General features: G+C 56.0%; 9 protein-coding genes across 9 annotated transcripts; 5 read left to right on the top strand and 4 right to left on the bottom strand.

Moving 5' to 3' along the window:
• Positions 1-175: 175 nt before the first annotated feature.
• Positions 176-1530, top strand: B0I36DRAFT_321005 (urease accessory protein UreD). Its single transcript, XM_046153631.1, has one exon. It carries the CDS (start codon positions 458-460, stop codon positions 1469-1471), a length of 1014 nt encoding a protein of 337 aa, XP_046014056.1. The 5' UTR covers positions 176-457; the 3' UTR covers positions 1472-1530.
• On the bottom strand, positions 1531-4088 carry B0I36DRAFT_430490 (uncharacterized protein). The gene is made up of 4 exons (XM_046162537.1): positions 3727-4088; positions 2521-3654; positions 2037-2457; positions 1531-1982 (listed from the first exon to the last, which is right to left on the bottom strand). Exons 1-4 carry the CDS (start codon positions 3890-3892, stop codon positions 1631-1633), a joined length of 2073 nt encoding a protein of 690 aa, XP_046014055.1. The 5' UTR covers positions 3893-4088; the 3' UTR covers positions 1531-1630.
• Positions 4089-5584: 1496 nt separating this feature from the next.
• B0I36DRAFT_240768 (armadillo-type protein) lies at positions 5585-7548 on the top strand (the record flags this gene model as incomplete). Its single annotated transcript, XM_046149791.1, has 3 exons — positions 5585-5818; positions 6062-6571; positions 6634-7548. 3 exons carry the CDS (start codon positions 5585-5587, stop codon positions 7546-7548), a joined length of 1659 nt encoding a protein of 552 aa, XP_046014054.1.
• Positions 7549-8726: 1178 nt separating this feature from the next.
• B0I36DRAFT_361916 (P-loop containing nucleoside triphosphate hydrolase protein) lies at positions 8727-13289 on the bottom strand (the record flags this gene model as incomplete). The annotated part of the gene is made up of 4 exons (XM_046158564.1): positions 8727-8889; positions 9005-9092; positions 9213-12852; positions 12939-13289. The coding sequence occupies 4 exons, from the start codon at positions 13287-13289 to the stop codon at positions 8727-8729; spliced, it is 4242 nt and encodes a 1413-aa protein (XP_046014053.1).
• A 211-nt stretch (positions 13290-13500) lies between these two features.
• Positions 13501-14956, top strand: B0I36DRAFT_321001 (uncharacterized protein). The gene is made up of 3 exons (XM_046153630.1): positions 13501-13702; positions 13793-13986; positions 14085-14956. The coding sequence occupies exons 2-3, from the start codon at positions 13869-13871 to the stop codon at positions 14906-14908; spliced, it is 942 nt and encodes a 313-aa protein (XP_046014052.1). The 5' UTR covers positions 13501-13702; positions 13793-13868; the 3' UTR covers positions 14909-14956.
• Positions 14957-15128: 172 nt separating this feature from the next.
• B0I36DRAFT_106308 (uncharacterized protein) lies at positions 15129-16801 on the bottom strand. Its single transcript, XM_046147803.1, has 3 exons — positions 16707-16801; positions 15567-16646; positions 15129-15491 (listed from the first exon to the last, which is right to left on the bottom strand). The coding sequence occupies exons 2-3, from the start codon at positions 16576-16578 to the stop codon at positions 15349-15351; spliced, it is 1155 nt and encodes a 384-aa protein (XP_046014051.1). The 5' UTR covers positions 16579-16646; positions 16707-16801; the 3' UTR covers positions 15129-15348.
• A 2150-nt stretch (positions 16802-18951) lies between these two features.
• Positions 18952-21117, top strand: B0I36DRAFT_320997 (major facilitator superfamily domain-containing protein). Its single transcript, XM_046153629.1, has 3 exons — positions 18952-19376; positions 19452-19564; positions 19636-21117. Exons 1-3 carry the CDS (start codon positions 19213-19215, stop codon positions 20826-20828), a joined length of 1470 nt encoding a protein of 489 aa, XP_046014050.1. The 5' UTR covers positions 18952-19212; the 3' UTR covers positions 20829-21117.
• Positions 21118-21712: 595 nt separating this feature from the next.
• B0I36DRAFT_320996 (uncharacterized protein) lies at positions 21713-22263 on the top strand. The gene has a single exon (XM_046153628.1). The coding sequence runs from the start codon at positions 21763-21765 to the stop codon at positions 21925-21927; it is 165 nt and encodes a 54-aa protein (XP_046014049.1). The 5' UTR covers positions 21713-21762; the 3' UTR covers positions 21928-22263.
• A 655-nt stretch (positions 22264-22918) lies between these two features.
• B0I36DRAFT_361912 (uncharacterized protein) lies at positions 22919-24835 on the bottom strand (the record flags this gene model as incomplete). Its single annotated transcript, XM_046158563.1, has 2 exons — positions 22919-24019; positions 24092-24835. The coding sequence occupies 2 exons, from the start codon at positions 24833-24835 to the stop codon at positions 22919-22921; spliced, it is 1845 nt and encodes a 614-aa protein (XP_046014048.1).
• Between the last annotated feature and the right edge of the window lie 1597 nt (positions 24836-26432).

The raw sequence follows: 26432 nt of genomic DNA, 5'->3' as shown, positions 1-26432 counted from the left end.
TGAGCTGCAGTTGCGCGACTGGTCGCGGCCCCTCCTGCCCCCTGTCCGGAGCAGACCCACACCAGCTTCGAACTGGGCTCTGGTGCAGGGTAGGCACAACCGCAACGGCCTCTCCCCGTCATGTAGCCATCACGAACTGCCCTCCGTTGTCTCTTCCTGAACATTTTGTGTGATAGTCTGTGGTGATAGTGCCCCTCTTGAGAGGTTGCAGGTCAGCACTCGTTGATATCACCTCTGGCTCTGATTCTGTCACGTCCATTTCCAATGACAATAGCATAACACCAATCAAGAATGATAAGAAATGACACTTATCAATTCCAACCTCGAATCCAACTCCAGCCCGTGAGAGTGGCTCGCATAATAACATTGACAAGCTATGTCGTGCAGAAGACAAAAGGTGTCGACACCATTTTGATTCCATCTCAGGCATCCTCAGTGACATGGCCAAGTCACCGGCATGTCCTCGCCATTTCCCAAGTCCTCCTCGAGCCCCGGCAGGGGCCACATCACCGTCAAGCTCCTCCCGCACCGCATCTCTGCCCTTGAGAGCATCACATACCAGTATCCGCTGAAACTCATTTCGCCGCATCCGACCTCGGCTGGCGCAAACCAGCCCAGCGTCCTCGTCTTCCTGCTCTCCTATGGCGGCGGGCTCGTCGGCGGCGACCAGGTCGACCTTTCGGTGACCGTGCATGAGAAAGCACGCCTGAGCATCGTCACACAAGGCCACACCAAGGTGTTCAACTCGATCAAGCCGGAGATCGTGACGCGGCAGTCTATGACCGTAGAGATCCGCGCCGGTGCCGCGCTGTGCCTCCTGCCGGACCCCGTGCAACCTTTTGAGCGCAGCGTGTACGAGCAGACACAGATCTTCCGGCTGAAAGGAGAAGGTGCCTCGCTCGTGCTTCTCGACTGGGTCACGCAGGGCCGCCTGGCTAGGGGCGAGGACTGGAGTCTGACGCACTGGTCCGGGAGGAACGAGGTCTGGATCGCCGCGGATGACCTGAATCCTACCGGGACTGCCGATGGCAGTCATGTCCCCACAGAGAGGCTTCTTGTCAGGGACTCCATCACGCTCGACGGTGTCCCTGGACCTGCGCAGGGGCAGACGCTCAAGAATCAATTGCACGGAAACGCTGTGATAGGAACTCTGGTGTTGAGAGGTCCCCTGACCAGCGCACTTGGAGAATTCTTCCTCAAAGAGTTTGAGCTCTTGCCAAGGCTGGGATCTCGAGATTTTGAGAGGAAGAAGGCGATTACTACAGATCTCGAGCATTGGCGGGTGAGACGCTTGCAGCACGAGAAACTGAACGCCGTGCTGTGGTCAGCGGCAAGAGTTCGTGGGTGCGTCGTGGTCAAATTTGGCGCGGCCAGTGTCGAAGCTGGAAGGGAGTGGATAGGAGCAATGCTCCTGCATGAAGGGAGTGTTGAGTCCGCGTTTGGAGCGCAAGCCCTGATGTGCTTGCGTTGATTTCAGATGCAGCAAATCATAGACACAAGAAGCACTCTCGTTCTCATTTATTGCAATATAATTTGATAACGGTCGAAGCATCTAGCTCAGACTGGGTATATAATTGGAAAGCAAAATGACGGTCATACATCGTTCCCGCTTGTCGTGTGTCAATAAGACCTATTCAGCGATCCCGGAGACGATCCTCGTCCCAAATATCCCGAAAAGTCGCTGCCATCGCTGATTAGATCCTGCATCTGCCTTGTCCTGGTCGCCCTCGGGCACTTTGACCCCGTACTGGCGTATGCAACAAGAAAACGGGGTGTTTGACAACTTCAGGCTGTGGTCCATGGCGTCTCTTCCAGTCGTAGGTGCTTTTGGAGGCGAGCTGTCTGGGGGCTTTCCTGCATCAATACGTTTCCTACGGGCCGCATTGCTCTGAGCTTGGGCGGACCTGATCTCTTCGAGGTTGCCCCATAACCTAAACATCTGTTCCTTGAGAAGATTGAGCTGGTCTTCCTCGGCGCGGAGGCTTTCGAGCAGAAGTCAGTATCAGCCAGTTGACCCAGGGTCGAGGAAAACTCACTCGCAAGCATTCAGGTTAGTCAACTGCTGACCCTCGATATTGTCCACGACAACCCAGATCCGAAGAGGCTCTTTCTCTTCTTCGTCCAGGTTCACCTCTTCAAGTTGAAGCGCAAACCGCCATTCCCACAGCTTTTTGCCCCTATAAGCTTCTAGCGTGCTCCTGTTCATGTCATCATCGGAGTCCGACTCGGCACCACTGTGTTCGGATAAAATATCAAACTCAGTCTTCTGTCGCCAGCGAGCAAAGTCTTGCAGTTTCCGTGGCGCAAAGTCCACGACTCTCACAATGACCCGATGCTTCGAATTCACGAAGGGTAGAGTGATAGACGTTTCTTCGCCTTCAATGCCTACCTTCCGCATTTGTAGTGGAAGAATCGCAGACAAACGGGTTGCAGGCCGCTCGATGCTCTGGCATTTTACTGTCGGTATTGTCAGTTACAAGTCTCCAAGGGCAGAGTTCACACAGATTTGTCGCTACGTACTGGACCTGTTCAGGCGAGGGCCGCGAACCACTTGCTCCGGTTTTGCTCCGGCCTGACTCGTCTGGTCGAGCTTTGTCTTGTCCGCAGCCTGTTTTTCAGCTTCTTGCTGTTGAAGCTTCGCATGCAATTTTTGCCTTTTAGTTTTTCGATTTTCTCTCTCTGGCTGGTCACTTGATGGCTTTTTCTGAGACTTCCGAACTTGACTGCTGGTGCCCTGCCCTTGTTCCTGCAATAGCTTCTGCTTAGACTTCTCATAGCTCAGCTTCCGTTTGAGAGCATCTTTCAGCCGCTCGTCAATGTCGTCATGCAGGGAAAGAACCTCGACCAGCAGTTTGGGGTCTCTGGACCCGCGTTCCTCACGAAGGAAGCCTTCCAGGTGGAGGGCATCGTGGCCGAACTTGATTTGCATGTTGCGCAGCATGAGCCATGAGCCCTGAGCCACATTTGCTCCGATCGTCTCGGCATGCACTCCCCAAGCCGTAACTTGCATTGCACGTTGCCCATATGGCCCGGGCCAGTCTTTCTGGCCAGTCTTGATGTACCCGTATGGATCACCATCTGACGACTCGACTTCAGGCCGAGCTTCATGTGAGAAGCGTTTGAATCCGTCGTTGGAAGTGTAGTCTGTGACCCATAATGTCGCGCGGTCGCCGTCAACGTACGGGCTCAAGACGACTTGGACGATGGCATTACAGAAGGTGTAGTCTTTTGCATCCTTGAGGAGCTTGAACTTGTCAGTCGTGACCATCGCGCGCTCAACTTGTACTCTGAACTCCTCCGCAGCAGGAATCAGATAACTCTCAACATTGTGATACAGCCATGAAACATAGGCATGATCCGTGTCCGTCGGCTTCTTGACGCCTGTTTTGCCACCGATGGGGCCCGAGAAGGCGAGCGCTGCAATTGCTGGCGGTTTTGGGATGCGAGATGCCGAGTAGATATAGATGGCAGTCTGGAAGCTGGTGATCAGGCTTGGCCCGCCCCAATTTTGGACTTTGGCGCCAAGGATGAGGACTACATCTCCTGAGGATATCTCTGGCATCTCATCTGTTCGCTGGAAAATATTGATCGTCAACGTCGAGCCTCCTTCGGGCTCCGTCGACTTATCAAAAAACGCAAGGGCTGATTTGAAGTCTGCGGGTGTGTCAGCTAAGGAAATAGCTCATCTTCACTGTCCCATACGGGAGAAGGACCTGGGAAACTTGCCTTTGCCACGACTTCGCATCGGCGGACGGTAGTCCCGAATGACACCGAGCACATTGACAAAACTATTCACGCGCACTTCCTCGCTCAGGACGTCTGAGATCTTAGTGAGATGCTTTGGCAATGGGAGCTCGGGGGCCTCGCCATTGCCGTCGCCATATAGCGCCATTTCTCAGACGTGAGCCCTCGCTCGCCTCAAGAACGAGCCTTGGTGATAGGGATCATCAAGTATGAAGCGAGCCCTCCGTGAAGTCGTGCACTTGGCTCATGCAAGAGGGTGTAAATCAGAGTTGACAGCCGCACGTGGAGAGTGACGCGCTTTACGCGTCTGGCGGAGTCGCCCGCGCTAGAGTGGTGCAGTTGCCATGCCGCGACGTCACGTGACAGCACTTTGGCCCTGGCCGCATCGTTTGTGCGCCAGGCCCAATGATGGCCGAGGATTACATATCACGAAAAATCAAGCCAGGTTGCAGCAAGATAAGCCACCCGACTCCTCTTTCATGCGTTTCTCGTCCCTGTGGCGCAGGATGACCGGCAACATGGATGATGCAACTTACACGGAAGCGGCATTCGCCGCAAAGTATTGATGGCAGTGTGGGGGCGGGGCACAGCCAGTCGGCAGGAATGTATCGGGGAGAAAGCCTGCCGGGCGGCGGAACACTTGTCCAAAGCTTTGATCGAACAAGCCACTGCTAAGTGTTCCCAGAGAAGCCTACAGCTGCATGATGCCGCTGCACAGCAGTCAGCGATGGGAGAATGCATTCGTCCCAAAGAGCTTCTGACATGTGGCTGATATGCAAGCAATTTGGAGCCCCACCATGTTTGCCTTCAGAACTCTTCGTTGGAGGGGCAATTTTCAGGGGGTGGTCTGTGCGGGAGACTCACTCAACCACCAAGACATCCATGGATGTCCACGAGCTGATGCTCATGACATGGGGCTCCACGTCGCGGACATAGGTGCTGAGATGAAAGTGTACATAGGGTAGGTAGAAGACCAGCGAGGTCTTCAGGATGAGGCAGTCTCTAAAGCATTGCACTGCCCTTGATTGCTTGAGTTTATACAACTTCTGCGCCAACATGGCTGGAAGTCAGCAAACGCTGGTGCGGTTGTGTAATTTGCCAGGCAATCACGTCAAGTGTTTGGCCTGGAAACCATGCAATCGAGGTTCGTGTCTGACTCCTCGTTTGTTTCATGTGCCGAAATCAGTCGCTGTGGCCCGAGAACACCTCCCAGACTGAGTTGTGCATACAAGCGAAACCGACGACAATTGTCGGCGTTCTCCCTGCAAGGGGTTCCCTCCCTCAAAGCCAGATGTGCACTAAGATCGGCCGAGGAGCCGGCCATGACAAGTTGAGATGCCTGAGGCCGGTCTCAGACGACTGGATAGAGTTTTCTGGCAACTTGCGGTTCCATTTCTTCTTTACCACTCCCCAAGCCAGGCCCAGCAAGGAGTTCCTGCCCGCAACCGTCTGATCCCGTGTCACAGCAAACCCCCACCTTCACAAGGCTAAGACTCCTCCTCTCCCCGACGCAGGCGCACTCCCTCCCCCCTCATCGCCTCTTTTCGCATCTGGAACTGGTCGCTGGCTCCGCCCTCGGCGCAGGCAGAACGAGGAACCTTGCCCCCGCCTTTTGCCATCGTTCTCGCCAGCAAGTGGGTTGGCGCTGTAGCTCATCACCGCCCTGCGCTAAGTCTGATCCCCACCCACTGGAATTGCTGCTGCTGGCCGCTCCTGTCAAGCTGCTGCTGCTGCCCCTTCCCGCTGCCATCAAAACAAAAACAATCGTCCATCTTGCCCCTCCACCCCTTCTTCCTTCTTTCCCCTTCTCCCATCCCCTCATTCCACCACCGCCGCCACCATGTCCGACCGGTACATTCCCGAGCACCGTCGCACTCAGTTCAAGGCCAAGAATGCCTTCAAGCCTGAGGAGCTCCGCCGCCGCCGCGAGGAGCAGCAGGTAGAGATCCGCAAGGCCAAGCGTGAGGAGAACCTCGCAAAGAGAAGAGGTATCGGCACAGGTGCGGACCGTCCCGGTGCCGCCCTTGGTGCCGCTCCCGACAGCGACGATGACACCGCTCCCACCGAGAGCCAGGTGAGTAACAAAGCATCTCCCACATTCCCACAGTCTCCTTCCTGCTCACCCCCACGCCTGCGCCTCTTATTGGCGGCGGCCCCAACGGGATCGTTGCTAGCTTCGAGTCACATGCGTGCTGCGCCGGCATCCTTTGCTTCATCCTTTTAGCCCCCCCTTGCATCCCCTCCCCGAGACATGAATGTCGCGATCTTGTCCGCAGCTTGCACATAACTACTGGTCGGTTCTAACATGCCCATGTAGTTGAACGAGGACCTCCCCCAGATGGTGCAGGGTGTCTTCTCCGAGCAGATCGACCAGCAAATCCAGGCGACTACAAAGTTCCGGAAACTTCTGTCCAAGGAGCGCAACCCCCCGATCGAAGAAGTCATCAAGACTGGCGTTGTCTCACGCTTCGTCGAGTTTCTGCGGTCGCCCCACACTCTCGTCCAGTTCGAGGCTGCCTGGGCCCTGACCAACATTGCGTCTGGCAGCGCGACACAGACCCAGGTCGTCATCGAGGCTGGTGCCGTGCCGATCTTCGTTGAGCTTCTTGCCAGCCCCGAGCCTGATGTCCGGGAACAGGCTGTGTGGGCTCTTGGTAACATTGCTGGTGACAGCCCCACATGCAGAGACTACGTCCTCAGCTGTGGTGCTCTCAAGCCTCTGCTCAACCTCTTGGGCGATAGCCGTAAGCTGAGCATGCTCCGTAACGCCACCTGGACCCTCAGCAACTTCTGCCGTGGCAAGACTCCCCAGCCAGACTGGGCTACCGTAAGTTGTGAACACATTTCCTCTTTACATTTTATCACTTTACTGACATCAGCGCACTACAGATTGCCCCCGCTCTTCCTGTCCTCGCCAAGCTGGTCTACTCGCTCGATGATGAAGTATTGATCGATGCCTGCTGGGCCATTTCCTACTTGTCGGATGGCTCCAACGACAAGATCCAGGCCGTCATCGAGGCCGGCATCCCTCGTCGCTTGGTCGAACTCCTCATGCACGCTTCGACCTCTGTGCAGACCCCTGCTCTTCGCTCAGTCGGAAACATTGTGACTGGCGACGACGTCCAGACCCAGATCATCATCAACCAAGGAGCGCTGCCTTGCCTTCTGTCTCTGCTCAGCTCCAATAAGGATGGCATTCGCAAGGAGGCCTGCTGGACCATCTCGAACATCACTGCTGGCAACTCGCAACAGATCCAGGGTGTCATCGATGCCAACATCATTCCCCCGCTGATTCACCTCCTCTCCAACGGCGACCTCAAGACGCGCAAGGAGGCCTGCTGGGCTATTAGCAACGCTACCAGCGGTGGTCTCCAGAAGCCTGAGCAGATCCGCTACCTCGTTGCTCAGGGCTGCATCAAGCCTCTGTGCGACCTGCTCAGCTGCCCAGACAACAAGATCATCCAGGTTGCTCTGGATGGCCTTGAGAACATCTTGAAGGTCGGCGATCTCGACAAGCAGGCTGCTGGCGAAGGCCCGGAGTCCATCAACCGATACGCTCTGTTCATTGAGGAGTGCGGTGGCATGGAGAAGATCCACGATTGCCAGACCAACCAGAACGAGGAGATCTACATGAAGTCTTACAACATCATCGAGAAGTACTTCTCTGACGAGGACGAGAATGCCGACGAGGGCATGGGTGCTGCGCCTCAGGGTGCCAATGGCCAGTTCGGCTTCGGCGCCTCCAACGCTGGCGCTCAGGGTGGCTTCAACTTTGCCAATGGCGCCGACTCGATGGACATGTAAAGCACTACAGCCCTGCAGCCGTTGTGTTCACGACACGAAGCTTTAGAGTCAGCCGCATAAAGGTGTATCGTGAAGCACGCCATTCTCGAGTGGACTGGCTATTGTTGTCGCCTGCCCCGAGCTTGTGTGCTTGGATCCCAACCCTACTTGTTTCGCCTTCAGCATCACCACAGCACAAAATACCCCCCCTACACCCTATAATTTCCCCACACAGCACAATTGCAACACACAACAGGCGTTCTCCTGGTTTCAATGGATAGCGCATGGAAAATTCGCATTTAACGATGACAGGTACTTTGGTAGCTTGAAAGCTCCAGCCTGACGATACACCGAGAAGGTGCATAGAAGCACACAAGGAGGGAGGGTCTTGAATGGTTGCTTGAAAGCTCCAACCCTCCATTGCGTTTTGAGCGGCACGTGAAACGGTCGTCAACGAGAGGAGCACGTCGCCCTCTGCCGACAGAAGACCTTGGATCGCACATACCGCCAGTTGCTGATACCTGCCAAGTGGCAGCAATGTCGCAGCCTCAACCCGACCAACTGAACAACATGATGTGGCGTGCCTCGACCAAGTGGCTCGGGCCGCTGCGGAATTCATCGTCCCAGTTCAGCGACAGATAGCATCAGCAGCACAATGTTGACAGCTTCTTTCCCCATATTGCTTTGACCCGTGACTTGCTACTGTGCAGTTTCTATGTGATGCAATCTTGCATAATATCCAAGAGTTATGCTTCTCGGTTTTGTGGCTTACGGCACTTCGATTCTTTAAGCTGTGGCTATCCAAATAGTTGACACCTGCAAAAGCACCGACCTAGATCGACTGCGGCGAGCAACATGATTGCTCTCGTTCAACCCAAGGCCCAGCTCACTCGACCTGCACAACGTTCCTAACAATCTCGATATGCGTAACCCACTTCAGCATCTGCTTGCTGGATGCTATCTTCTCCGAATACCTGGCCAGTCTTGGCTTATCCATGGTAGTCCTCCTTATTTCCTGTCGTACCACTAAGCTAGATGAGAAAATGTCCCCAAATCCGCAGCATGTGTCCCACTCCTCCCTCTCTCAACGGCCTTGTCATTCAATCGTGGCGCTGTGTGTAGTGTATTTGACTCTAGTATAATTGCTTGGATTCCATCGTCTGCTCTTGCCATTTGAAAAGAAAGAAAGAAAAAAAGATTCAAGCGTCCAGCCCGTCGAGCTCGATGAGCTTCGTGACGAGGCGAATCACCTCACTCTCGCGCGTGTCCATCTGCGGGTTGGCGACCTTCATGGCGATGGTGTTGTCGACCATCCCGCGCAGGCGGGATACGAGGACGCCTATTCTTGCCCAGCCACGGAGGCTAGTGGTGGTACAAAGGAAGAGAACACAGGTTAGTTGTTGGCTCTCTTCTTCTAGCTCATCAAGGGGCACTGCACTGAGGTGCCGAGTACAATGCCAGGGAGGGAAGTGCTTACCGGAGCCAGTCGTCCACAACCAGACCGCGGCCCATGGTGTCCAGCTCGATTGAGCCGGCGAAGAGGAGCAGAGTGAAGGCGTTGAACGCTGCATGGCGGGAGAGTCATGTCAGTATACGTGCATTTCGGATCGACAAACGTCTCGATTCCCTCGAAATGGTTCACGTCTTGAAGCAGAAAATGCCATAGATAGGGACAAAGTACTCACGAGTAAGATCTCTCACAAAGATCTTGCTGGTCGCGATCATGGTAAAGTACGATACAAAAGCCGCGTTTCCGGAGAAGCCCTGGTTATCGAACAGTGTGCTGCTCGGGTGGATGAAGACGCGGCCATTCTCCTGAGTGAAGTACTTGATCGTCTTGGCCTCCGGGTCGAGCTCAACGGCACCGGACACGGACGAGGCAAACTTCTTGTCGGGGAACTGGATCCGCGCGATTTGCGGAGTAAAGGCCGCGGCTGTGACCGCGCGGACGAGGGCCATCGAGGCCGTCGTTGTCGCTGATAGTCCGGACGACTGCGGCGTGCTCGTGCCTGATCTGGACTTGTGGTTGCCTGCCCCTGCTCGGCCGTCCCCACCAGAAGGAGACGAAGGAAGAACGATGCCGATCTCGGCTAGAGCAGAGTAGTATTGTGCTCTTGTGGCCGCGATGTCTGAAAGGACCTGGTAGTTGAGGAAGTTGTCGCTGCAGTAGTTGCGAACCTGACTCTGAGGCATACGCTGGTCCATCATGCTGTCCCATTCCTGGACAGCTCGAAGGTCAGTGAGCAAATCGCCATCGCCTCTGGCGTAGCGTGCCCTGGCCTGCCTGGCCTCCTCTCTCTTCTCGGCCGGGCTCACAAAGGGGCTCTTTGTGCTGAGCATGGCGGCAATTGTCACTGCCTCCTCAAGACAGCCAAAAATAGCGCCGTAGACCATAAGTTTGCCACAGCGCAGGTCCGCAGGGATCATGGCGAGCTGCTGGCCAAGGGAGGTCAGGTCCTCGCCATCCATAGCACCCATCTTTCGCAGCATCTTGAGTGCACCCTCGATCGCTGCCGTCTCGGGAGGCGTGGGTGTTCTTCGCAGGAAGCCGCCCACATCAGCCGTGCCCATGGCGCGAACGGAAAGACAGAGCTGCTCAAGAGGCACTCGGCGGATTTCGGGATCAGGTCTTTCTGGCATCTGCTGCTCCAGGTTCCGGGTGTAGAGCTTGTAACATTTGCCCGCCTGCACACGACCGGCACGGCCGCGGCGCTGTTTGCAGGCCGCCCTCGATGCCCAGGTCTCTTCGAGCTTGCGCATGTTGTTCTGTGGATCAAAGCTTGTCTCCTTGACCCTGCCTGTGTCAATGACCGCCACAATGTCGTCGATTGTAATTGAGGTCTCGGCGACATTGGTGGCAACGACAATCTTGCGCTTCCCCGAGGGTGCGGGAACGAAAACCCGCCTCTGCTCTCTTGTCTCTAGTGATGCGTGGAGTGGAAGCACGTGGAACGAAGAGACGTTCCTCAGCTCATTACATGCACGATTAATTTCGGCCACACCTGGCAAGAAAATAAGGATTCCGCCCTTCTTGCTGTAGTGGTAGAGATCTTGGTCGATCTCCTTTGCTGTCTCCAATATGAGAGAGTAGTTAATCCTCGAGCCCAGTTTCTGGATGATTTTGTTGATTGGATCCTGAGAAGACTTGGATGCTGACTCTTCCACGAAGTCGTCGTCGCGGTATCTGTCATATCTGTCGTTTCGTGGCTGGAAGTTGGTCATTTGGATAATGTCATCCAGATAGAAATCCTCGACTGGGTATGTTCGTCCAGAAATCTCTACCATGCCGACACCCAGACCTTCTGACGTGAAATAGTTCTTGAAAGTGGCTGCGTCGAGCGTGGCACTCATGAGAATGAGCTTGAGATCTTTTCTTCGCTTAAGCACATCGCGGATAATACTCAGCAGGAAATCAGTATCGAGACTCCGCTCGTGAACTTCGTCAATGACAACATGGCTCACGTCCGCCAGTGAAGCCACGACGTCTTCTGTGCGCCCTCCAGACGTCTGCAAGCGTCGAAGCAGCACACCAGTCGTGACGAAGGTGATCTTTGTCTGGGCACTGGTCTTGTTCTCGCCGCGGATAGTGTATCCGACTTCCTTGCCGACTTGGGAGCAGCGCTCGTCACTCACGCGGTCGGCGAGACCCAGAGCTGAGATTCTTCGTGGTTGTGTGCAGATAATGTTCGCAGCGTTGCCATATCCTTTGCTGTACAGGTCGTCAAGTACGAATTGTACAGACTGTGTAGACTTGCCGGAACCAGTTTCACCAGCAATGATCGTGATCTGGTTCTGGGCGACAGTGTTGACGACAACATCGCGGACCTGCCAGGCAGGGAGCTTTGCTCGTTGGGCCAGCATGTCTTTGTACTGGGGGCTCTGCTGTCTTTTCTGCCACTCTTGCTTGCTGCGCTGATCCTCAATCCAAGCGATAGGCTTCGGATGGCGGGCCGTCTGCTTGCGGCCATGGCTGACTCGAAGCTCTGAGGCTGTGGATGCTGCGCCCGAAATGTCGCGCAGCTTGCCAGGCGCTTCTATTATGTCATTGATGTTTTGCTGGATCCAATCGACTGCAAAGAAGATCTTCATAGGCTCCTCCGGCAGGTCCTGGCTGATGTAGCTTAGTGTCTTCTTGATGACACTCAGGCGGATATAGGACGGCAGCTCAGATACGAGCGTAACGACAATCTCGAACGGATACCGCGACGACCGCCGAAACTGTGCAAAAGTCTCGACAGTCTTGCCACCATTCTTGACAGAATCGACGCGGATCTGGCATAAGTCCTCTGAAAGCTGCTTAAAGTGGTCGCCAAAGACGGAACTCAAGCTCGACATCTCGTCCTTCCATAAGTCCTCTGGCTCGTCCAAGGTGAGAATGGCATCTTCATCGATCTTGGGTGGTTCTGCACCGTCTCCACTCGACACGAGGAAGTGTTGTAGGGCTTCTGCCGTTCGTGCTTCGTTCCCGTCGCACTCCTCATATGTCTTCCGGCAGAGCTCGACCGAGTAGCCCGACTCGGAAAGACGTTTGATGGCCGCTTCCCGCTTCAGATCTGAAGTATTGGCCACGGAGACGCCTGCGCTGTAGTTCTCGGGCATGGCCCAGCGAGGCAAGTCGTCCTCGGGAACGTGAATCAGCAGCCACTCGAGCGTCTCCTCGCGGTCTTTGCACTCGTCGACAGCCTCCTCCACGTGGCTCCGGCGGAAGCCGGAACCAGTCAACTCCTTAGCAATGCGGTCCTTCTGGTCTTTGGACATCTTGACGCCACGAGGGTTCCAGATGACTTCCCTGCGAAGCAGATCTTCCAGCTGCGATCGAGTTTTCCTACCCATCTCGATCTTGGGAACAGAAGTCCAGCCTTTCATAAGATTTGCGCCCCCACCACCCGCGACCGCAGCATTACTGCGCAGCACCAGGCCGGCAGCACCAGGCATGTTCTTGGCCTTCTCCTTGATGGCCTCCTGTTCCTTGCGCTTCTTCTCGGCGGCAGCCTTCTCATCCTCGCGCTGCTTCATGGTCGCAAAGGGGTCGGCGTCGTACATCCACCCGAGTCCTCTCTTGACGTCCTCTTTCTTGAGAGCCTCAAACTCCTTCCACAGCGCCTTGTACACGGGCGGGAGCGTGGTGTGGATGTTCTTCATGCTGCAGACGCGGAAGAGCGCATAGGTAGCGGCGGCATGCCGGCCTTCCAGCTCTGTGGGCATGGTCACGAGATGCTTGTGGTCTGGCGGGATCTTGAAGGGTGGCAGTTTCTGTGTCTCCTGTGTCTTGGGGTTCTTGGAGCTGAACGAGACAAAGTACGAAAAGCCTTCAGACCCTCTGATCTGATTTCGGTAAAATCTCTGGCATTAACATGACTGATCTACTCAGGATCATACACTTATATGTTCGCTCACGGGGTTGTGCTCACAGGTTGGTAGTCTGGCCTATTCCACTTCTGCTTCTGACAGTGCTCAGACAGCAGGTTCACCGGGAGCTTGCCGGTCCAGCTGGCGCCGCCGATGATCTGCTTGACCGTGGGCTTGGGCGGCCCGAGGGCCCCAGGCTCATCCTGGTCGGCTGCCGCACTGCCCTGGCCGCCGCCTCTCTTGTTCTTGGGCTTGTCCTTTGTCGAGTTGGTGAAGACGATGAAGTCGTCGTCGGCAGGCTTCTTGGGGGCGCCAGCAGTCGTCTTTGCAGACTTTTTGGAAGTGCTGGCACTAGCCGCCGCTGCGGGTGCAGGCGGCGCCGCGGCGGCCTTGCCCTTGCCCTTGTTGCCCATGGCGTCGAACGGATGTTGCTCTTGTGCTTTTCAGCGATCCATGGAGAGCTCCGGGCTACTGGCGAGCAGACTGCTTGTTTTCTGAAGAGACAGCGAGGTACGAGGCAAAGTGCCCCATATTCTCGAATTCTTTGGTGCTTCCGCGCGAATGAAGATGTCGTAGTTGATGACAAGTGGGGCTCGGGGCTCCTTGACGCCTGCACGCTCCTCACAATGATGGTCCACCTAGGATGAAATCATGTTTTTCAGGCCATGGACTGAAATGATTTGCTTCTGGTCAGAGATTCGAGTCCATAGTTCACACAAGCGCTTTCCAGGAGCCAGAGCACCGAACTTCGAGTCCTCATGAGTTTGTAGAGACATTTGCTCGTGCCCCGCCCCCACCACTGACGTCGAGGTCTCATCGTCGCCGTGTAAGTCCCCCATTTCGTGATCTCATCGACGCCGCCATTTTTCGGGGGCAGTCTCATGCGTAAAGATTTCATTCAGTAACAAAAGGACAGGTCTTTACAATCGTCAGCCAGCCTGTCGACTCGGCTACATTCTGCACGGTAGCGTCCTGCAAGCACGTAGTTCAACATGGCTTCTCACGACTCCGATGCGGAGGAGGCAATGACACAAGAGGAGATTGAGGGCACCGCGCCAGCACCAACTACATCCACGCCTGGCGTAAGTCAGAGCACCAAGAGAAATGCCTGTGAGTGAGCCCGCGTACGGTTGCATACCAAGCTATACACATACCCTTCTGCTGGCATGAGCCCTGCTAATACTCAAGGGCCGGCCGGGCCTTCAAAGTCACAGAACTGATGTCTCCCAAGACCAAAGTCCCAGCACGCTCTCCAGCAACAGCAAACTTTTACTCTCGTCCCTCCATCAAACTCACGTCACTCAACAGCCGCGACGGGCTAGGTGTCTACATCGCAGACCCAGCCTCATTCCCGGCGTCCCGGGTGATCTACCACAACGACGACTTTGTCGCGATCAACGACATGTACCCAAAGTCATCCGTCCACACGCTCCTCCTCCCCCGATCGGCGAAATGGAACAGGCTCCACCCCTTTGACGCCTTTGCAAGCCGTGCTACCGAGAACAACAATGACAATGACAATGACAATGACGGCACAGCGAAAGCTAGGGCAGACTTCCTCGCCAGCGTCCAGACCGAGGCCCTCAGGCTCAAGCAGCTAGTCGCAAAGGAACTCCAGCGCAAGTTCGGCAAGTTCTCCGCCCAAGACTCCCTCCGCGAGTCCATACTCAACGGGGAGACCGAGTGGGACGCGCAGACGCCCCTGCCCCAGGGCCGGGACTGGGAGAAGGAGGTCCTGGTGGGCATCCACGCCCGCCCGTCCATGAACCACCTGCACGTGCACGTGCTCTCGCGCGACATGTTCTCCGAGTGTCTCCGCCACCGGAAGCATTACAACTCGTTCAACACGGGCTTCCTGATTGACGTGGCGGATTTCCCGCTGGCAGAAGACGACAAGAGGCTGCACCCCGGCGCAGCGGGGTTCATGGACAGTGATCTGCGGTGCTGGAGGTGTGGGAGGAATTTCGGGAACAAGTTCAAGCAGCTCAAGGAGCATCTTGCCGAGGAGTTTGAGGCGTGGAAGAGGGAGTGAATGATGTTAGTAATGCACTGGCAAGGCAGACAGGGAGTGCTGGTCACATCAGATCCCGCATACGGCAACTTTGACCTTGTTATTAGTTATTCGTAAACCAGGAGCACGCCCGCTAATTGCAAATGTAATGTCCGCCCCAATGAACAAAAGCTGCAATATGGCGTGAGCCGATCCTAATGGCCCAACGCCTGTGCCCAACGCCTCAGATATTTTGTACAAACAAAGGCTCAAGCTGCAAAAGCTTGTGACCGTAATGGTGACCGCAACTAAGTGTGCTCGAAAAACCGGGTTAAGCCATACCACGACATGCGGATACAGAATGGCCTCTATGCTGTTCTCAGATGGCAGTTCAGACTGTTGCGCGGATTGGCCGTTCGCTGGAATCCCCGCGTAAGGAACTTGAAGGTCAAGAATCACTTCAGAATGAAATGGACAAGACATTAGACAATAATCTCTTGACTACCAGCATGGCACAGCGTGGCGGTGGAATGACGACTGACCTCGGGATTCTCACTATCCTTGTTCTCGCCATCTGGGGCAGTCGCCGCAGCATCGTCAGCATCATCAGCATCCTGCTCGGTAGCTGGGGCACGTTTGTGTTAGTCTCTGGATTCGTAGCGCTTAGAAGGAGTAACAACTCGGCATCGTCATCACATACCTTGGGTGGGTTCTGCCTCGTCCTTGACGTCATCTTCAGCACCTGCCGCTGCAGCCGCAGCTACAGCCGCAGCCGCCGCCGCCGCCGCGTCGTCGTCGTCGTCGTCTGGATTTGGCTCTTCCGCCTCAAGCGTTCCAGAAGCCGGGATATCTTCGTTCACCTCGGTGGCCTCCTCTTTGGCGGCCTTCTTGGCTGAGGCAGCATCGCTCTTGCGAGGTCTGCCACGTCCACGACCACTGGGAGTAGCAGACTTGACTGTGCTTTGGGTAATGGCAGCCTTGACCTTGTTTGCGGATCCCGGTGGCCTACCACGTCGCTTGGGGGTGGCGTTCTCGGCCGTGGCAGGAGTCTTGGCCTTGTTACCGGATCCGGGGGGCCTGCCAACGCGCTTCGGTGTAGCTGCAGTGCTGTCGTCAGCCTTCGCTGGGGTGGCAGTACCGACGGGCTTGGGCTTGTTCTTCGCTCCTGGAGGTCTGCCTAAGCGCTTGAGGGGTGCGGACTGGGGTTTGTTCTTGGAACCGGGCGGTCTGCCCACGCGCTTTGGGGCCGTGGTCGTTGTCGCAGTAGCAGTCGTGGATTTGTTCTTTGAGCCAGGAGGACGACCACGCCGCTTTGGAGCAGCGGCATCTGCAGCAGCAGCGAGTGTCGCCTCCTTGGTCTTTCTACCACGACCCGTGGTGGCAGGTGTCGGCTTGGTCGTTGTTGTCGCCGTCGAAGGAGCAGTGGTTGCTGCTTGCCTGGCGGGTTGAACGCGCTGTGGCCGTGTGCGCGGACGAGCTGAAACAGGCTTTGTGGCCTTGGAGACGCCAGCGTTGGACACGCCGCTCTTGGGTGGACGACCACGACCGCGTTTCACGGGCATGTCGCCGGCGTCGGTAGCAGGTGCGCTGGATACGGCGTTGGACACGCCGCTCTTAGGTGGACGACCGCGACCACGTTTCACGGGCGTGTCGCTGGCACTGGTGGCCGCTGTGCTGACCGCTGCAGCAGCGGAGGATCTGCGAGGAGCCATCCCAAAGAGAAAGTGATGATCCTGGCTGGGCTGGGCGCGCTGAGATGAATCCCAGGTGAGATGACGACCTTGATTTTGTGTTAGTGACTTTTCGCGAGCTCAATTGGAGAATGAGAAGCTGAATCTACCTGGGTGGTCGTCCGTGAAAGAGTGTGTAATCTGACTTCTTGATCAGTTGTTCTTATTCTTGTTCTTGAAAGTTTTCTTGTGCACAAACACTCAAAACCTGGAAGGTGCCTGGGAGACGCGTTCTGAAGAGGTCGCAACGCGTTGCTTCCCGGGCCCACGTAGGTTAATAAGTGGGTCGCATTCTCAATTGGGATTGGCTGTGGAGCTCCCCAGCCGAACATGTTATCGCTCGCCATTCAAGAGACAACTGTTTGCTGTCCCTCTGCAGTCATACATGTTCGTGCCTGTTGAGCCTTTCGAAACTCCGATTGAGATGTTTCAATGAGTTGCAAGGTATAGCGGTGCCGACGGTTAGGCATACAGGGCCAGAGGTAGAGAGGGCAAGAGGGTCAGAGGGCCAGAGAGTCAGAGGGCCAGAGTGTCAGAGGTAGAGAGGGTCAGAGGGTCAGAGGTGCAGAGGTGCAGAGTTCTACAATGGCCAGAATAGTAGGTCTGGCCATTTCAGAGAGGCTGGAGTTTGGAACTTCATGCTCTACCCATGAAGACTTCTGAGTGGGTAGTGCCAGAGATACCTCGGGGACAGCCGTGTCACAGTCAGACACTACCTGCATGTCTAGCACGTGGCAGAGAATCATTACTTTAAGGGGCAGGCAAGCATCGGAGATCGGCCGTCCCTTGTTTCTCTTCACGACCGCCGTTTCCTGTCGGCATAACGGCCAGTTGTCTTGGACACGCACGGGGTGCTACAAGCCAAAATCTGCCCCAATGGCAGTCTGCACGGGATTTTTTATCACCTGCAGGATAAGCTGGGGGCTAATATGTAGCAGCTGCTTGGGTCCACGTGCAGCGCATAGAAAACTCCAAATAGCCGATCCATCTCCGCCTGATGCGTGATCCTCCCTCCACAGCTGAAGTTGGAATGTCGCTGTGATGGATCCCTCTGCTGTATCCTCGCATCTTGGTATGCATAGGAGGCAGGCGAGGCAAGCATCTCTTGACGATAGGGTATACAAAGCTGAGCGCACCTTGAAAGGAAGAGTTGCCTTCTTTCCTCATATTGTCGTCCTTTCACCCGATCTGCCACAAGTCTCGGCAATCAGACCTACAACTGCCGATTGCGACATCCATCATCCAGTTGCGGCCCGTGGCAAATCCCAGCTAAGAGCCGGCTTAGCTGCCGTAGTTGTCTTGTCATCGCCGTCCCCCACACTTTCATCTGGAATGCCCAGCCTCCAAGCCACGTTGTGGGATGCCAAGCACGGAACCAAACGCGGGGAAGCTGAACTTCCCCAGTCGGAGTGCCTTGATAGCCATGCGTATGCTCCTGGGCCGTGTGACCACTCCGTATGTGCTGACGCACTGATTTTTCAGCGAAAGTGGGCTCTCCGTGCCGACTGACCGGCTCCGGGCCAACCCTGTGCTGCGATCCCAAACCAATTCACGGCAACGCATCTTGGAAGGGAGTTCAATGAATCATCGACAAGCCCGAAGCCGCTGATTTGAGTCTCGCCCTTCCAGTTCCAGCGACACAGGCCATGTGCCCAGCAGGGTGGTCGCACGAGTAAACAATGCGCCACATGGTTGGATGTTCAAGCCGGCGGCCCATTTAGCCTGGCCAGGCCTTCGAGACTCTAGACCCTAGACCTCTAGGCCAGAGTCTTTGGTCTCTGAGCTAGCTAGGGAGGGTGGTGGGGACCAGCATCCACAAAGTCTCCACGAGTCCCATCACCATTGCGTCTATTCTGTCTTTGATCCAGTTCCCGACTCGTGGCCTGCTCGTGCCAAGACGCCCTATTCTGACAGACTTTTCGCACCCCCAAGAGTAGCGCGTCGGGTCTCGTTGCCGCGGCTGTTTACAGCTTGGCGTCCTGCGCGCTCAGCTTGCCTCACCACATCAGCTCCCTTGCCACCAAGACTCGAGGCTGAGGATCACGGCAGTTGTCACCTCTCCTCATTGCCGACAATGGTGGCCTGGACGCCACCTCCTCGCGCGGCGTGCGTGCTGGCAGCGTGGGAGACGGGACCGGCGATGAGCCAAGGCGCTGTGCCCATGGGGAAAGGGGCCATCTCATCCGGGCAGGCTGGCAACCTCTGTGGACGCCAAGCCCTAATGACCCGCTCAATCCTGGCCAGGATCCGGCTTGGTGCCAGTCATGGCAGCAGTTTGGAGGCCGAGTTTGTCTGCGAGCCTGTGCGCCCTTGCTGCGTTGTGCAAGGATGTTCCACACTATAATATGGAGAGCGCCCGCCTCTTCCAATTCGTCGACACCGCTCGAGTAAGTCGTTTTCAGCACGGGGGTGAGCAAAAGCCTGATCTTTACGACAGGGATTCGACATATTGCATCTCCAGGGGTCTTCTTGCCTTTTGCCGTATCCCCCCCCACCTGGCTATTTCATACCCAGACTCCTCCACCCGGCTCCTTCTTCCACTTTCCTTGCGCAACCACCCTTCCCGCCTACAATAATAAAATCGACCAAGACAGTAGTAGACTCTGCTGCCGAAAGATGTCGACCAAGGACGAGAAGCACGATTATGTGGAGGGCGTGCCCGAGAGCGACAATGAAACCGCCCCTTGGACTGAGGCCGAAGAGGCGACCGTGCGCCGGAAACTGGACTTCCAAATTGTCCCCCTTGTGACTTTTTTGTACCTTCTTTGCTTCCTGGATCGGTAAGGCATCTCAACTGCTAGGAAATTGCGCGGAAGTTGCGCGGTTGTGGTTGTGCTGACCAAAATCACCCCCAGCGCCAACATCGGCAACGCCAGGATCCTCGGACTCGAAAGAGATCTCGAACTACAATACGGATACCGATTTAACATCGCTACATCAATCTTCTACATAATCTACTTAACCGTCGGCTAGTACACCTCATTTCTGGCTTTTAGAGCCGTCGAGTTGAACGAAAGTGGTTTCTAATATTTCTTACAGAGGTTCCGTCGAACATCCTCCTGAAGCGCATTGGTGGCCGATTTTATATCCCCGCTCTCGTCGTAGGCTTTGGCCTTATGTCGCTATGCACTGCTTTCGTCCATACCTTCAGCCAGCTGTGTGCTCTTCGCGCATTGCTGGGAATTTTCGAGGGTGGCGCCATGCCCGGAATCGCATTCTACCTCTCCTCTTTCTACAAGCGAGAGGAACTCTATTTCCGCGTGGGCATTTACGTCTCTGCTGCTTCCATGGCTGGTGCTTTCGGCGGTCTTTTGGCTGCTGGCTTGTCGCAAATTCCGGCGTGGGGAGTTGCCAGCATGAGAATTGCTGAATGGCGCAATATCTTCTTCTTCGAAGGCCTCATTACGATGATTGCAGGATGCCTCGCTCCGATCCTTCTGCCTCAGACCCCAGGATCTTCGAAACGTCTGACCGAGCGCGAGAAGTACATCGCCACCGAGCGCCTGGTCCGCGAGTTCCGGGTTCACGCCAGCGAACAAGTCAAGCCCCGCCACGTCAAGCGCGCGATGCTCAACATCAACAACTACATCTGTGCCGCGGGCTTTTTCTGCATCAACATCAGCGTCCAGGGATTGTCCGTGTTCATGCCGACCATTATCCGCGACTTGGGTTATACCTCCATCACTGCCCAGCTGTACACCGTCCCTGTCTACGTCCTCGCCTCGCTCGTGGCCATCGCCGTCAGCTTCGCCAGTGATTGGACCGGAAAGCGTGGTATCTTCCTCGCGGGCTTCACAATTCTCGGCATCACTGGATTCTCTATGCTCCGTTGGGGCTCAGGCACTTCCGTCAAGTACGCCGCCGTCTACCTGTCCGCCATTGGCGTCTTCCCTGGTGGTCCTGGTTTCTTGTCGTGGGGACTCAACAACGCCTCGGGCCCGGCCATCCGTGCGGTCGCCAGTGGATGGATCGTTACGCTGGGTACGATGGGTGGTATCCTGGCTGTTTGGGCCTACCTGCCCAACGACGGGCCCAACTTCCCTATCGGCCACTCGATCAACCTTACTGCGCAGTTCATCGTTTTGGCCCTCTCAATAGGCGGCATCCTCTACTGCCTGTGGGAGAACAAGGTCCGCGCCAGGGGCGGGCGTGACCACAGACTCACTGGGCTGACCGAGGCGGAGCAGGCGGATCTGGGTTACAGACACCCGGAATTCCGCTACATTGCGTAAGACCCCGGTTGGGCATCTGACGTGGTCAGTGGCTTGGGAAGGAGTAAGGACGTTATGAAGATAAGTTGTTCAACACATTTGTTTTGCGGAGCTTGATATGCCAATCGAGAATCTCCACCAGAGGGTTACAAGGGAAGGAGATCGTTCTTAACAGGATCTCTTTGAAGAAAGCCGCGCTCTTTGACAGCGCTGCGGGTTGTTGGTCTTTGTGTGCAGCAGGTCCCGGCATCAAGGCTAGTCTAGACTTTACAGTCGAAATTCCAAACCTCTTTTCATCTCAAGCTGTAGGATGACCGCCCCATGCATTTCTGATTTTCTGCCAAATGTCTCTACGCCCCTGAGAGTCTTGATATCCAGTTCTCTTGTCTCTCTCGCACCAATTCACTAGACTACTGCACCTCACCTTGAATCACCGCCCGTGAAACCCCAACTCCCAACTCACGAGCAACCAATCAGCTCCGTTCAACCGGCCCCACAACCTGCCATCGAACCCGCCAAATCCCCAAAAACCCAGATCCCTAAGCTTAACTGGAAGAAGGCCAAGCCGCTAGCCCACATATAGCTTAGCCCCAGTACCCGCCAGCACGGCTCGGACCACCTGCTCCACTCCCCATCCAAATCCAGAAAGAAGGGCTTCCGCCGCCCCCGCCGCCGCCGACTCCGGCGCCCTCTGTCCCGAAAAACATTGCATTACATAATCCAGCTCCTCTTCCCAAATGCACCCACAAAGTGTCAAACAGCTGTTTTTACCCCACCATGCCACCAGCGCCGTTCCCGGAGCTTGTTTACTTTCGCGCGCCGCGCCGCGCCCGCCTCTCCCCCCGATGGCGGGGTAAATAATACATACATATGTACATACTTTACATGCGCATGTACATTCAAATCCCAGCCGCTGTCGCTGTCGCACCGTCCAAAAAAGAAACGAATCGTGTTTATGCATTTTATCCGAGACACACAAACACACGCACGCACACAACACGACGCAATTGACACCAGGCCGCGACGGCTGCAGAACGCGCGCGCGCATCAGGCAGCCCCCCCCCTCCCAAAACCAGCACACCGCATCGTAAGTGCAATGCACTGCACTGCGGCTGGATAACTACTAAAGGGGGGGGGGGCGCGTTCAAAAAGTCAATGTCTACAAAGGTGGCACCACCTTACTATGCGCGCGCGCACGCGCGCACAAGCGTAAAACCCTGGTACTTGCGCTCGCGCATTTCCAGGAAAGATGGTGGAAATCTCATTGCCGCAGCATCATGCTGCGGCAGGGAGTTTGAATCGCGAGATACGTTGCGTATAAGTAGTTGCGCGATCACGCTGCGTCCGTCTCCCACCGACCTAAAAAGCTTATGCCCACGACTGAAAAGCGCAACGCCTCGTGATATGCTATGCCTGTACTTCGTGGTGTTTGCAGAAGAAGAGTATTTACCTAACGGGGAAAATATCCTGCTTACGCCAGACATGAGCACATGCACACATACACGAAAAGAAGCCCATGATTTTGCGATTTTGTTTTTGTGGCTGGCTGACAGGTAAATACTCAATCGTCAGGGGAGATTCGCAGAAACCGTTCGACATTAAGAAATGTGCCAAAAAAAAGACAGAGAACAAACCCCTCTGATGCAGCAGGGCTTGTAGCTGTGCATGCGCAAGCAGGCATCCCAAAGCCAACTCCAAAACTCCCAGACCCCTACCCTCCTGCTGGTCTGACCGCCCAAACCGAAGGATCGCCGTCCCAAAAAGTAACCGGAAGTGCCTCTATCGAAATCTATTTCGTCCTGTCTGCCCCTTTGTTTTTGGTATTTTTTGAGTTTCCGGCCGAGGCGCCAATGAGCCCCCTTGCGTCTGCCGTACACTGTGTGATTCTGCGGTAGTAATTCTGCTGGCGCACAAAACAGCATATAGTCGTAAATCATCGAGGCATCGAGCCTTCTCGTATAGTCATAGCGCTGCTAGAGCGCATATTGATAAATGGCAGGTTGTGCTACACATACCGCCAGCGCCGGTACTCGTGCCGCTGTCGGCCATCGACAAGTGAGAGTGCCAACCGATGTGTGGCGTGACACTGCTACCGTCTCTGTCGACGGCCATCACCTCTTTCGCTTCTTGTTCTTGTCATTGGCTAGGATCGGAACGGGAGCAATAGGCGCGGCAGGGAGAAGCGCTGGGGGGCCGATGGGCTCGCCGGTGGTCTTGACGGGGACTCCCATGTGGCGACCATAGCGGCCTTTGCGCCCGTTGCCCTCGTCCTCGCTGACACATTGGTCAGCGCCGAGACCAGCATCACGGCAGCGACCACAAGGCCTCTGGCGATCACAGCCCTTCTTGCTCTTGCGGCATCGTTGACAGCGAGGCTTGCTCGAAAGATCAGGCTGGTCATCTTCGCCCGTGAACCCAGTCAGAGTAGAGGCGACGGATGGCTTCCGAGAATGCGCGGGTAGCGAGTTGGGCGACATGGGCCCGCTTGGCGCGCCAGTGCTGGCCTTCTTGACCTTTGAGCTGGAGCCCGGCTTGAGAGGCTTATTGGACTTTGGCTTGCTCATCTTCGAGCTTGGCAGACGAGGCTTGCCCATGCTCTGGGCATTCGACTTGGAGTCCTCGTAATCTGCATCATCGCTGCTGACGTCCACGTTGCCACGCGATGGGACAAAATGGCTTTCGGTGGTCTGGTAGACCTTGCGACTAGCACCCATGAAGTCGAGCTTTTGACGACGGGCGGCATGGAGGTGCTCCTCACTATCACTATCGCTGTCACTTGTGGCGCCCGTGGATGAGGCGGCGTCGGCCTTGCCGCTGAAAGTGTCGTCAAGAGTCGAAGCAGATGTTCTTCCATGAGATATGTTGGACATGTCGCCCAGCCTCATGAGCTGCATCGCCACGTCCTTGTCTTCTTCTGACATGGCACTACCGACAGTGGGGTCAGGGGTCGGCAGGATGCCAGAGCCTGAACCATAGCTGATGCTGCCACGATGTCTGCGAGAGTCATGCACAGGTGTGGCAAAAGCACCAACAGCACCATAGGGATTGGTATAGCTCTGTGGCGACTGCAGGGGTCGAGGGTGGGTGAAGGGATGCTGGCCGGGATGGGCAAAGGGGATGGACGGCCTTTGATGTTCGATGCGGCGGGCAGGGGACACGGACGAGTTGGAGGTGGCAGCAGGCATCTGGGGAGGAGCAAACAGTGGCAGTTCCTAAAAGAAGTGGCAGGCTGGTTAGAACTGGAGCTCGCCTCGCTGACTAGAACAGCTCGGGCAGGAACTTACTGAGCTCTCAAACTTGGCTCGCTTGCGACGGCCTCCTTCGACAATATTCTCCAGGCTGATGTCTGTGTTACCCATCTGCTCTTTCGCTCTGCTGGACACCGAGCCCGAAGCACCGTCGCCACTACTATAGCCATTGTGCTCGGTATCAGAACCAGGGGCTCTTGCAGACTTTGACCGTGCCTTCTTGGAACCCGGCTGTCCGACAGACTCGCTCCGGCGACCATTGCCAGAGTCGCGAGAGAGGCTTCGCCTTCTCGAGTTGCTGTGCGACTCTGGCTTGTGGGGTTGCTCGTACTGCTGTGCAAGGGGCGGGCCGAACTCGTTGGGCATATATGGAGGTGCGCCAGAAGTCGAGCTCGGCAGGTACGGGCTTGCGCTATATGGGGCAGTCGGCTGCACTGCTTCCTCGAAAACTCTGACATAGACAACCATGTTGTTGCTGAAGTTCTCGTATCTGGCAATCAAGGTGTTGCCTCTATCATCCTCGAAGCTGACACCCTTGGATGTCGCCGGGCCGGGATATAGCCCGTAGAAGTTCTTGACGGTGGTCACAATGGACTCCGTACTATCGTGTGGATAGATTTGCACCCGCAAAGGGAGCCTCGCGCGATATTGAGGCGACTCTGGGAACATGAGCTCAAACTGGACGTGCTTAGGCTTGACGGGCTGTAGTGGCTGGGGACTTCCATGAGCGGAAGCCGCCGCCGCACCAGCCAATGTGTCAATGGGCGAAGCGGACGTCATGATGACTGCCGACACGACAGATCCAGCAGGGGATTGGTGTCTAAGCAGCTCAAGAGCAGGTGTATATGTGAAGTTTTAGTAGACTTGGAGTACGTGCGAGCGATTGTGGTGCCGGTCGTCCGAGGATGCTTCATGCAACAGAGTTTGGTGGGGTGCGGCTGGGAACAGTGTTGTCACAGCGTTCGGACAAGAGACTTGAGTTGACCAAATCTTCAGTGCCGGGACACTTTGACAGGTTGACACTGGTCGCTGCGTTGAATTCAACGCCTTGGTCGTGGTATCGGGATGCACGGTCGCTGGGGTGGTTCAGAGAATGTCGTGGTCGCTACCGGGTGGGTGGGCGGCTCGAATTGGGTTGGAAGGGGGCTTCGAGTAATCTAGCGGCAACTCGAACGACTGCTCTGCAAAAGAAAATTGATGGGGTCAGTTCTCAAGTCTCCTCGTTACCAAAGACGTGCCAGCGATTCGACAGGAACAGATGGGGTGAGGGCTGATTGTTGTGTGAATGCGAACCGCCTGTGGAGGAGCGCAGAGAAGCGGTCTCGGGTGCGCACTGCGCAGCGCCTCAGGCGAACTTCATTGCGCAACACGAGCATGGCTGCACGAGACGCCTGAACGGTCTTGGAGGACGAATATGGAGCAAGACACGATCGCATATGGTCCCGTATCCAGGCAAACTCACCAGAGATCAGAATGGATGAGGTGGTGTTGCTGTAGGATGCTGAGAAGCTCAGACGACTTGTCTGGTGGTGGGCGGCGCTGGGCGGCTGCGCCTATCTGGTCGTCGTGGGAGATGGACAACGAAGGACTGGATTGCTCAAGAGGGTGCTGCGATGAGATTCCAGAATGGTGCAAGGGGCTCTCCAGGAGGGATATGAAGAGAGTTGAGGGCCTTTTGGACAAGAGGCGATGGAGCAGCAACGGCAAGGAGGAGGAGGAGTCGCTCGCTTGACGCTCGAGTGGCCTGGCAGTGGAAAGAGGAGAAGCCCCAGGGCCGGACACAAGAGGTTTTACGGCGACCCGAGACAGCCCACAGTGCCGCACACAGCCCTCGCCGCCGGCCTCCATCAGGCCGGCCCCCAGGGCGCTCCCGCCCAGCGCTACAGGCGCCCGTGCCTGATGTGAGCCACCCCCCCAGCTGGGTCAACCACTCGCTGGCGCAAATCGAGTGGCTGCTGCGCTGTCACGGGCGCCCTTTGCTCTCAGCCAGCTTGCTGCGCACAGGTGTGTTTCCCTTTGCAGAAAACTCCATCATGTCATGTCATGTCATGTCACAGCACGGAAGCATATCTGAGAGAGCGCATGTTCATCTCTTCACAGGTTCCCCTCCCCATGGCGACCCTTCCGCCTGGACTCAACAGCCAAGCCTGGCTGTCCAGCGTCCTTGTCTTCAAACGTGGTGTGTGGGTACACGAGGCAGCGTCACAGGCCATGTGCTGGCTGGAATGCCAAATTGCCCATCTCTCGGAGTGGCAGCACCGGGCCGCCCCCAATCGAACTCGACATGGGAACTGGCTGGTGCGAACCAGGGTCGCCGTCTCTGACCACCTGGCTCCTGCTTGAGAGATGGATCGCCAGAGCGGAAGGCGGCCGTGAT

Source organism: Microdochium trichocladiopsis (genome assembly GCF_020744255.1).
Source record: "Microdochium trichocladiopsis strain MPI-CAGE-CH-0230 chromosome Unknown B0I36scaffold_4, whole genome shotgun sequence".
NCBI lineage: Eukaryota > Fungi > Ascomycota > Sordariomycetes > Xylariales > Microdochiaceae > Microdochium > Microdochium trichocladiopsis.
Note: the sequence above shows the minus strand (reverse complement) of the source record. Positions and strands in the feature narration are given on the sequence as shown.